We start from the raw sequence: 12,695 nt of genomic DNA on the forward strand, positions 1-12,695 counted from the left end.
AGCCTCTCCACCAATTTTCGTGGCTAGAGCACATCCAATGCTACCCCAAATCAACAGTTATCACAAGACTGAATTGTACTGACATCAGTAGTCTTAGAAACATAAGCTTGTTGTTTATGTTCAAAGTGATACGAATTCGCAGATTGATTGAGATATTTGTTCCTATGATTCAGATGTAGATAAAGGGTTCTTTTGGTCTGTCTTTCCCCTATCATGTGCGTGGCGATATCTTGATTTACTTCAGGTGATGATGTTTTTGAGTTGGTTACAGAGCCTTCACTTGGGGTGTTTATCATCTGAACTGCAACATCTAAGTGCATCTTTTTTCAACCAATTTGCCTTCTTCTTGAGTTATGATATTCACTAGATCAGAATTCAATCCCTTATCTTCAACTTGGACTGTTACTAATGGAGATTTCGATACTTCTTCTTGAGTAAATTGTTCTAACTTGTCTTTTAATGATTCCTTACCATCCTTAAGTTTCTTAATTTGAGTGAGTAGACTTTGATTATGGTTTCTCAGATGTAAAAGTTCTTTGGTTTTTGATTTATCAACCTTATTTTCAATGTTTTGACTTTTAAGCTTTTCATCTTTTAGATCTCTGATTTGGTCTAATAAATTTTTATTAAGGTTCTTTAAACGTAAATTTTCTTCATCTTATTCTGATAAGTGCTTGAGTTCCTTCTTTGTGACCTTAGTCTTCTTGACTTGTGCAATTAATTTTTCAACGTGGTCCTTGAGGCGAGAAATTTCTTCGTCCTTTCCATTACTTGTTTGTAATGTATATCTACAAGATCTTCATATTCCTGTTGAAACACTTTCTTGTTTTGTCGAAGATTGGCTATTTTGTCTTTCCTTTGATATTTCAACTGTAATTTGTCAGTACATTGGATTACATCGTTTTGTAGGGGTGATGATGGGCATTTATCTTGTAATTTGGATTCCGTTTTCTTCATTTCCTTATTAAAATCTGTATGTTGTTGCCCAATCGTTGCCACTAATTGTTTCATATCTCTTGCTAATGACTGTTTTTTCGTATCACTTAGACATTCAACTAAAGTAAAAAAATTGTAACATTTTGTGCAGATGATGTTTTGATTTCTAAATGACTCTTGACAATTACGATATCCTACTGAACAAAAAGGACATATTGAAAAGAAACCCAAAAAAAAATTTCTTCAAAACCTTCAAAACTTTATTATTCCTTCGGACTTGGGTATCAATCCTCAAGGAATTCTGCCTGTTTTGATTCTCAACTATCTATCTCTTTCTTCTTCTTCTTCTTATTTTTTTAATATCCTTTGTTAATTATATATAAAACCCTTAAATAATTCCTTATATATATATGATTCATTTTATTTGTAATAATATTATTTTTTAAAGACTCTTCTTTTTTTTCCAAATAAGCTTAATTCCACTAACTTCCTCTTAAAATTTGTTTTCATAATGACTTACTTGATATTTTCCCTTTACTTTATAAAGTATAACTTCTAAATATATATATATATATATAGTAGATTGCTTTCTCTTTTTTTTTCCTTTTAATTATTATAAATCTTCACTTATTAACTTCCCTTGTGCTTCAAACTTGTTTACCTTTAGTGCTTCAAAACTTCTTTATGTTTCAAAATGATCTTTTTTCCTAAATAATTTCTTTATTTAAATAACTTTGTTACGTCCCTTAAACGTTATATTTTTTTAAGATGTTGATTTAATATATTTTATACTAAACGACCAAAGTGATGGAGTATTATTTTTTCAATTTCTTTAAACTTCACAAATGGTCGATATTTCACTTAGAGCATCATATCATCTTGCTTCAAAAAACTACAATCCGTGCACTTTCACCCACTTTTTACAAAATTCAAATTCGATGCCTGAAACAAAAGTTATGACGATTTTCCCTAGGTCACATGTTTGAGACAGAATTCTGAAGTCCGCAAAAACCCTAAATTCCTCAAATCATATCTCCAAAAATATAACGAACCAAGATCTGAAATTTTTACACGAAGTTCTCTAAGATTTCAGCGCCACGTGATAAAAATTTCATCTTTTGAAGCCTCGTAGAAAAAAAGTTATAGCGAAAATGCCAAGATGACCTGTTTGAAGAAGCAAAACCCTAGAATTCAAAGCTCCAATACCAAATGTTATGGAACCAGTTCACAATTTTTTACATAATTTATGTTCATAACAACTTATCACGAAAGAAGTATCGAAAGTAGTAGTCCAAGTTGAAGAGAAAGGAATAAATATTAACCCAATGAATATCACAACTCAAGAAGAAGACAAGCTAGTTGAAGAAAAGACACACTTAGATGTCGTTGTTCAGACGATCAACATCCCAAGTGAAGGTTCTGTACCCAACTCAACAAAATCATTACATGAAGTAAATCAGAATATTGCCACACACATGATAAGGGAAAGGGAAACTAAAAGAGCCCCTTATCTACATTTAAATCACAAACACAGACATCTCAATCAATCTACGAATTTGTATCACTCTGAACATAAAACTTATGTTCCGAAAACTACTAATGTCAGTACAATTCAGTTTTGTGATAACAATTCACACAAAGTATCCAGTAACCACAAGATTCCACAGAAGATTAATTTAGGATGGTCAGATCCATTCTCGGTGGAACAATTTTGTTTATCACTTAGAACAACATATCGTCTTGTTTTGACGAAGATGACAGTTTCGAGACAAGAAGACATTCCAAGCAAGAAAAAGAGATCAAGTCTTTCATCAATAAGCTTTGAGGACAAAGCTTTTTGAAGAGGAAGGCAATGTTATGAATAAAATATATTAAATATAAAATGATAATTGTAATAGTGATTAGTTAACTAGTAATTAGGTTGAAGAGACATGTCTAAATGGGACATGCCACTTCAACCTAATTACTAATTAACTAATCACTATTACAATTATCATTTGTTCGTTACAGCTGACTTGACTACAAGGGAGCCAACTTGACTTCTTTTGGAGCCAAAAATTCAAATTCTCTTTTCAAAAGAACATGAAGAATATGACTTAATATTTTCTTGTTGACACTAGCATGAAGAACATGATTTACATTTAACATTATAAACACATCAATGGTTAAAATATTAATTATGAAGAGCGACCATAGCTACAAAAATTCAACATGTTGGGGGATGTGGAGTGGTAAACGGGGGAGAAAAAGAAAAAGTCAGAAATGTTCAAACTTTTATCAATTCATCAGAATACACGTGGCTATGCCAGAGAAAAGATAAGTAAGAAGAAATCCGTGTGCTTAACCACCAAAATTGACAGAAAACACAATATAACATTTACTTTGTACCAGTTAGTTGTGCTTTAGGGAATGCAAATTTGAATTATTGAGGAACCAACTAAGTGAACACCTAGCTTTTTTCCAAACAAACAAACAAGGAAATTAATCAATTATAAAATCATCACACATTTATTTTCTCAAGGAAACCCATTTCACAGTTCTTTGCATTTTATGTAAGTTGGTAAGGGAGAATTCTCCGTAGAAAATAAAATCTGAAGTATAATTGAATTAAAGTCAAAACAAACTATAAATTTGGCAAGATGTGCCTTGCCAGGAACACATTCTCTATTCTTATTCTATAAACTAAAATGTATGTTTAGCCTCCCTAAAAACATTCTAGTCAATTGGGTCTAGCCCAAGTGGTTGTATGTTGGGTCTAGCCTCTATTCTCATAAGTGACATGACAAAGCTTTAAGATTCTACAAAGTCCAGTTTACCCTCCTCAGAATGACAGGAAGTAACCAGTGGATTTTGCTCAGAAATACATTACATGGAAAGAAATTAAAAAATTAAAAACAAAAACAAAAACATATTATGATAATATGGCAATGAAATAAGCTTTTTCCAATAGAAATCATATCCAAAGACCATTACCTGCATAATCTTTTCAAAGAGATCATTCAAAGCCTGATTAGAGTGAGTGATTATCAACGTTCTCTGGGAAGGACAATTGTGATACAACACATTCAGAATCTGCACAGCTGTATCTGTTTTCCCTGTCCCAGGAGGACCTACCACCATTGTCAATCCTGGTTGAATGCCAGATATGATAGCACCAATCTGCAGAAAAAGAATGTTAATCATATAAAATCAAGAAAATATTATGTGTCTTCACTTCATGAATAGAGCCTGAGAAACACACAGCTGTGACTAATACTTGATAAAACACTACAGAAAATTGACATTTCGTCATGACCTTTTGAATTGTGAACTATTAAACAGAATTCATTCATTATGTGAATTGAAAGCTGCTTCATTCTAGTCTGCATCATGTAATTGACATTTACAGATTATGATGTCAGTTCTCTGATGGAAGGCGTCTACACTTGTTAGTAATGCACCATTGCTCGGGAAAAAAAGAAACCATTAAAATACCTAAATTTTATATATTATATGGAATACTACATAAAGCATAATAGTGAATGCAGATACTCACAAATAAACACAACTTTTTGAATTATGGGTACAGGAGTACAAAAGTTTCCTTCTGTAAAGGAGGTCATTGGCAGGCAAGCAATAGCAACCATCAATGCCATTTAATGGTGTATACATTGGGATATACGCTGTTGGGCATTGCACATCAGACTGTGTATCCTGACGCGTACACACATTGAATGCTGCAGTGCATGGTGACTAATGCTCCCCATCATCAGGATGCGGGTGCAGCAGGTAGATGTATGGCCTGGGGAGAATACTATGACACATAAATCTATTGAGTATCAAGACAATTTCGATGGAACTCAAACTCCAAATATAGAACACATACCTGAACTGGAGTGAACCTGACATTGTTTTTCTTGGGCTGATCCTGTGGATAAGGACCTGGATCTGGAGGTACATATGTCTCCACAATGATCTGTTCACGTTTACCATTGCTCTCCATCATTTTATTCACAATGTCTCCATCTACACCCCCTCGCTTGGTAGCTCCTGGCATGACTTGGTTGGCAGCACTCTTCAGTGTCCTGGGAAGTGTTATGTGGAATGGAGGTTTTGGGAATTTGTCTACGTCTCCATCCGGATGCAAAAAAGAAACCTACCAAATCAATGGATAGTAAAACTGAATCTTAGTTCATCGAATTCGAGAAATATTCTGGACCCCAAAAGGCCAATATTTTAAACCATGCTAAATGCAGAAAAGATAATGAGGATAAGAACAGATGAGATAATTGTCACAAAATCTTACATCATAATCAGGAAAACTTTCTCTGAGGTGATCAGCATCAAGAAATGTGTCCTTAAAATCGACAATGTCCAGAGTATCAGGCATATTGGTCCACTGCGCAGCACTGGGATTTCCATATCCTAAGAAAATGTCATGCAACCATTCTGGAACAATACAGGCTTCATTCATTAGATCCCTAATTGACTCAAGGATGGCTTTAAAATTGTTTTCCTTTGGTTTTCTTCTCATCAAAACATTGAAGGTCTTGTATATATCTTCTGCATCCTTCTCTGCAATAGCATTGACATCCATCTGATACTGTGCAGTATCTAAGGCAAGCACAACAGTCCGAAGCTCACCTTTTGGTGGTTTCCACTCCTCTCTCTTCACCCTTCCTGTAAAGTCATTCATAAGGTTGCCATCCTCATCTCGAATCTCAATGACTTCACATCCACGTACATACTGGAGCCCAAACCTTTCTGGGACACTTAATTTTGATGCTTCCTCACCACTAAGCGGCTCTAAAAAAGGACGTACAGATAACAAAAAGAGAACATCATGTTCCTTGAGCCCATTCCATTCATACCTTATCTGTGATGTGTATCTTGAAACACTGTATGTAACCTCTGCAGTAACAGCAGATGGTTTCACCTCTCCAATGTTTGGTTGCTTTACTTCGGTGATTTTGAACTCCTTGATTGGAACATCCATCCTAGACCATCCTCGAAAGCGAGTTTCTCCCTCATTATTAATATATGCTGCCAGTCGAGGCAACACATCTTGGATATCTTCTCGAATTTCATATGTCGATTCCAAGCGAAAAAGATTGAAATTCCTCAGGAGGTAGTCATGGAGAGTTAGAAACTGTAGATTAAGTTTTGGAAGAGCCAAGCATCCTTCACCAGTGTAATTAATGCTGGGTACAACACTTTCATCCCACATGACTTGTTCATTTGGATAAAGAGGGAGAGCATTTATCGCTTCCTTTTGAGACTGTCGTTTCTCAAAAGTAGAAACCATTACCTCAGTAAGGAAATCCATTCTTTCAACACATGGGTCACTTTTCTCAAGCAATTTAAGCTGTCAAAACATAAATGCCAGATTAGATGTATACCAAAAACAGATACCAAGAAAGAGGAAGGAGATATGTGACCCATAAAATAGAAAATACTTTATCAAGCTAATTTAATCTAGCAATAACATGCATTTATAAATCTTAATCACGTCCCCATAAGTTACTAGTATAACTATACCACATGAAACCACAAACCCCTATGATATTCTTTCGATACAACATTCATAATTCAGGCATATGATAAAGAAAAGGGTACATAGAAGCATGTGATACAAATTAAACCTTATAATGGACTGATACTATATTTGAATGAAAGTAATATCATGAATACCTCCAGACTGAAATTTTAGCGGAGTAAGAAGCTGCAAATACAATATGCAATTTCTCATAAAAGAGTTATAATATTACAAATGAAATCAATTCTTCGAACAGGCTCATATTGTTTCTGACAAAACAGAAGGAAAAACGTGATCTCTTGTATATCGTTGTAAGTTTTAGAAAATAAGGGCATCACAATGCCTCGAGCAAGCAATTTTCAGTACCAGTGAATCAACCAACAAAGACAACCATTTCAGAAGCAATCCCTGACCATGAACACATTACAAATAATGAACATTCAATTACCATATTGCCATAATCATGTTCTTTGAAGGGAAGATGACAATGGCCATTATAAAGCCCTGATAATGTTTCCTGAGCCAATTAAAAGCAATATATTATAGATAACTTCCCACAATTTTAAAACCAAGCACCCACATACTACAATCCATATCATAATAGCCATACAAGTATATTCTAAAAAGAATGTATCAGTACAGTAATATCACATTGAAGGCCACAAATTATTCATTTGCTTTTGCATATATTATACATATGTTGATGATTGTCCCAAACCAACACTGTTATTCTTGTATAAATAGAGACTCAAACTACAAAGGAGGGGTTTTCTTCTGCTTATGAATCAGAGATAGAAAGTCCATTGTTGAGTATATTAGATAGGAAAAGATTGGAATTACAATTCTCAATTCTGTCTAAGAAAATCAGCAGCTTATCCGGGCTACTTGTGCTTCTCCCTATCAAACGTTCAACCCCAAGCTAGCCTTCAATGCAGAGTATTCATTACAGATTATCAATAGTCCAATTGTTCAGGTGAACTTGTCCTGACGATGAACCACACTGGAGGGTTCGAAACGCGTCGACAAATGAAATTTCATGTGATTTACGCCGAAGAATCTCTCATAAAATATTACATGGCCTTAGGATTCATCTCAGCTAGTAGAGGTTTATTTTCTCAACCATTGTAAATCTAGACAAATCATCATTTTCAGGTGCCCCGCTTATTACAAAATCCAAGGGGCATTGCTAAATGGAGTTGGAGGAGGAAGGGTTCGGCTAAATTTAACAGGTGCACTAAATTTGGCAGAGGGACCCACAACTGGGACCAAGGCGCAGATTTATTTTTCTTTATTATTCCTTGACTTGAGAAAATTTAAATTTTCCTATAGTCAAGAAATGAAGCGATCTCAGCCCTCCATGGAGACTTAATCTCAGCCCTTCGTGTGACTGGTGGGCCCAGGTCAATTTCTAAGAGGGAAAAAGGGCGCAGACTTGGGCATTATGCACAAGATAGCTTGGTGTTCTACTCAGCAAAAGAGAAGGTTGTTCAGTTCAGCGCCTAGGGTTTCAGATCAGCACAATAGAGCAGAGAGAGAGGCCGATTCAGCTTCAGATCATTTCCAGCCAGCGCATACCTCAGCCAGGGGCCACATTCAGCTGTGCAGAACGGTCTTACAGGCATGTATGAGTTCGGACAGTGCGCATGCAGGGAGGCCGAGTTGTAGAGAAGTGCGCAGACCACATGCGCTGAGGATTAGCTGCAAAAAGGGAAGTTTTCCCTCATATTTGTAATCATTTTCTTGAAGAATTTGCTGAGTATAATAAGAAGAATGTCAAGTTTGCAGGTTTTCCCCAATTGGGGATTCCTGGGTAAAATTTGTTGTGCACAGTTTTATGGTGTGTTTGTCTTCACTTGTTCCTTATTTTCCGCTGCAGGCTAGTTAGTAAAATCAGTATATTTATGGATTGAAGTTAAAGTTCAGTTTTCAGCTCTTTGCTTAACATAATTCATAGATACGATTATTGAGTTTTAAGACATCTAACAGACATATCATCGTTTTTATATAGATTTATAGGGATGACCCTCTGCCTTCTTCCACTATCCTGAAAAGAGATGATTGGCCTTGTTTCTCAAAGACATGGTTTCCTTTAGACAGCAAGACTTGTGTTGCTCCTCCCGGTCACCCAAACTGATTGAATAATTCTTTCGAGCCACCTTGCCTAGTGAGAGCCTCAAACATGCAAAGTGTCAAATTATAGTGCCCCCTTACTCAGGCTACCTATCCCATGCAAAGTGTCAACTTATAATGCCCCCTTCCTCAAGTTACCTATGACCAACTAGTTATAACAGGTCCAGTATTCATCTTATACAAGTTGTCCATTCCTCTCTGCCCAACGAGAATTTCTAGAGAGGTGTGTTGTCGCTCAAATTGTACAAGAACTGCGACAACGACTAAGGTTGGGGCTGTCACCGTGATCCCCGACTTCTCCATTCTAGTTGTCTCCCTACAGCAGGGTATGGGGGGTAGCCCCTATGGAAATGTGAATGCAAAGGACAAGTTGGTAACCAACCAATCCGGGAGACATAGTTGAGTGGCCTAGCTACTTGGTTAAATTTAGTAGGATCTTGAAGGATTAGATTAAATTCAACTATGAGACTAGTGCCTTATGGAATCAAAGCTCTTGCTTATTATAAAATTAAGACCAAGTAACCGGATGGACAACTGTTGCTTGGATGTTTCACTAACCTATATGAAATACAAATCCTAAGACCTAGGTGTGATACAAAGACCTTGGTATTTTTTAGTTAGATGCCTAATCTAAGTATGACCTTCCCTTAACTATTTTGACGCTAGGCTCCAAGGTAGGTTGTAGGAAGGAGGCCAATAGGAAGCAAGCAAAGGCTTGATTAATGATACCTTTTGTTAGACTCATATCACCCGATGCCCCCAACGCTGCAGAGATTGTGGCTCTGATGACTACAAGGTCACTGTGTTAACCACCGAAGAGTTGCTAAGCCCCTCAAGCTAGATGAGAAGGGTGGCCCTAGGATTCTATCAACCAAGCTTATGCCTGGAGGTAAATTATCAATGCAATTATACTTGGAATGTGATGCAAGGAATGAGTGATTCTTAGGTTAAGATTGCTCAATGTTTTAGGTACTTACTTAAGATTAAATCTTGAGTTTTAACAATGATATTCAAAGACAATCTTAACCATAAGAACAACTGCCAGTATGATATCAAGATGTGTCCAGCAAGATAAATGATTTATCAATATGCTTAGGATAGCAACAACCAATAAACCCAAAGTAATGATGAAGCGAACAAAGTTCCTCCTTCAAATTAATTACTCCAGAAGACTTGGAATATAAAGATATCCATGAGGATACAAATATTATATATTAAATGTGTAAATAAGATTGATACAAATGAGAGTGAGAGGCTTGCTTATATACCAAGTAGGTGTCTCTTCATGGAGAGTCGTGTCTCATTTAGACATGCCTCTTCAACCTAATTACTAATTAACTAGTCATTATTACAATTATCCTCATTTATTTACATTTATATTATTTATATATATTTTATATAACATTGCCTTCCTTTTCAAAAAGCTTTGTCCTCGAAGCTTGCTAATGAAAAGGCTTGATCTCTTTTTTTGTTTTGAATGTCTTCTCATCTCGGAATTGTCATCTTCGTTGATACAAATTGATATGATCCTTGGAGTGATATATAAAATTGTCGCACGGAGAAAGGATTAGACCATCCTAGATTAATCTTCTGTGGAATATTCTGATCACTGGAATTTTGTAACGAATCGTCATCATAGGACTAGATTGAGGTTACATCCATATTCTTTGGAACATCAGTTTGTTGTTTTTGTTCTGAATGGTCCTGATACGTAGCATTGTTGAATTGTCTACTCTCATGATTCGAATGTCGATAGGGAACTTTTTTGGTTTGACTTCCCCTTACTAAGTGTGTGGAAATTTTTTGATTTACTTCAAGTGATGATGTTGTTGAGTTGGTTACAAAACCTTCACTTGAGATGTTTATCATATGAACTGCAAAATTTAAGTGTGTCTTTCTTCCACTGATTTGTCTTCTTCTTGAGTTGTCATATTAACTGGATCGATGTTCGTTTTTTCTTCAACTTGAATTTCTACATTAGAAGATTTCGACGTTTTCTTTTCAACAAGTTGTTGCCCCTTGTTTTCCAACAACTTCTTATCCTTCTTAAGCTTCTTAATTTGCGTTAGTAATTTTCCTCATTCTTGTCAGCGATGATTTTGTCAACTTCTTTTTGCATATTTTGTATCAATTTTTTACTTTCTTGAAGAATTACTTTAGAGATTTCTAGTATGTCTTCTGGCATCACTGAATCTGGCTTCAAAGTAACATCTTGTAGCGTTATTTTTTTCTTTTTGTGTGAAAATGTCCAAAACTTTTTTTTGTATTTAGAATAAAGAAACCTAGAGTTTCCATCCAGGGTGTGCCCAAAACAATGTCACCTAGATCACTCCATAGAGATTGAACAGAGAATTGTTTTATAGTGAAAGCTTAGCACTGACTTTTCCTTTATTTCTTTGTTTTCTTTGTTTCTTCTTGGCAGACCGTGATGTTGGTTATGATGTGGTTAATGTAGATCTATATGCCTAATGTCGAAGTTGGTGGGCTGGAATGCCCAAGACTTTTGTGACCTGTCTTCCTTCATTCTGCATCCAAACAGGATATGTGGCTGCCTCATGAGACTCACAACAAGATGGGTCCTGGATCAGCTGGTTGGAAAGACTGTGACTTGTTGAAAGCTCTGGATTAGGTTGCAACTTTTGTAATTTTTCCATTTCTTCCAACCTCCTTTGCATGGAACTCATTTCCTTGGCATGTCTTACTATTAATTTTGCTTGATTGATTTTTCTCTTCACGAATCTGTCTTGAAGAGTAAAATGCATAGCTTCCAAGGTGTAAAGTTTTGAAGATGTTCTATGCTAAAAGCAATTTCACTTTTCTCATAGCAATCATACAAGTAGATAAGCAAAATGCAGATAGAACATATAAGCAGATCTTACAGAAGACAAATAAGAAACAAGAAAAATGTATGTGTTCGTTTCGGCGGTCAACAGGATGCTTCAACCAGCAAAGTCTCCTTTGGTCAGCTAGCCCAGCATGTGTCACAACAACCCTCCAACCAGTAGATGAGTCAACCCAAGTCAGTTGAGAGAGGAAGATGTGTGTTAAATTCTCTCCAACTTTTCCTGTATATATATCCATCAATGAGGGTGTGTGACACATCTGTTGGGCATGTGAGCCTACATTACAAAACTAGCTGACCTTGCACATATAATTTATTAAGAATAATAAATTCAAAATATAGGTTCTGCTCATCGGATTAAGACTATTTTTATATGGATTTTACACCTCTCAGAAAGAGGAATCCAACAAAAATATTAGCCTCTTAATCTGAGCATCAGAACATGGAGTTTGGACCTAGTTGTCCAATTTTAACACTCCCTCTCAACTAGGGAGAACTCCATCTATTAGTGCAATTAACATCGTGAGTCATCCCGCCGAAACTTGCTTTGCTGGCTTCTTTATTTCAGAACAAAAGTGGGTCAGTCACAAAGACATCATTCCCCGACTGACATAATCAGTCCAGAGGTCCCAGACCTCACAAATCTTGATCCCAGATCAAGTGGTTGGACCATGCCATCCTAGATAGAGAGTACGGCAATCTCTGATGCGTCCATCAGTCTTTGCTAATAGTCTCTAGCTTTTCCACACCTCATTGGCCAAATGAGAGGTACTTCCCATGAGCCCTGAACTCAATGGGTAGGATGCATACGGGGCACAGATTAAATGAGTGGCGAACCAGCTCAATAATCACAAGGGTGGGGTAGAAGCATTATGAGTGCTTATAGCTCCGAGAAGCTATCCCCAAAGCCCCCCAGAGCTCCCAGAGCTCATCGTCCAACAGGACCCACATCATAGGGTCTTTCCACGACACCAAGACTCTCACGGAAGGTTAGGAACTTGACCTTCCCCAGGGGCTTAGTGAGAATATCCACGACCTGCTCATCAGTTCCTATATGATCGAGCCTTACGGCGCCTCGCTGTACCATATCCCGGATAAAGTGGTACCTGATATCAATATGCTTGGATCGGTCGTGGAACACAGGATTCTCAGTCATACGAATCCCACTCTGATTATCACAGAGTATTACAGTGGTATCTAGCACATGTTGGAACAGCTCACTAAAGAGCTTCCTCAACCAAACTGCTTCACAACAGGCCATACTAGCCGCAA

At 36.6% G+C, this 12,695-nt stretch overlaps 1 protein-coding gene across 1 annotated transcript in view; it reads right to left on the bottom strand.

Annotated features, from left to right (window-relative positions):
* EMB2765 (P-loop containing nucleoside triphosphate hydrolases superfamily protein) overlaps positions 1-12,695 on the bottom strand; it is a 278,516-nt gene that overhangs the window by 125,037 nt on the left and 140,784 nt on the right. The window contains exons 10-12 of the mRNA XM_089391649.1: positions 5,222-6,280; positions 4,802-5,071; positions 3,910-4,095 (exon numbers count right to left, since the gene is read on the bottom strand). Coding sequence (XP_089247775.1) covers positions 3,910-4,095; positions 4,802-5,071; positions 5,222-6,280 — 1,515 coding nt within the window. The remainder of the gene's footprint in view (positions 1-3,909; positions 4,096-4,801; positions 5,072-5,221; positions 6,281-12,695) is intronic.

This window comes from Pinus tabuliformis, chromosome 1_1 (assembly GCF_031772625.1).
Source record: "Pinus tabuliformis cultivar Carrire ecotype Pingquan chromosome 1_1, CPIR1, whole genome shotgun sequence".
Lineage (NCBI taxonomy): Eukaryota > Viridiplantae > Streptophyta > Pinopsida > Pinales > Pinaceae > Pinus > Pinus tabuliformis.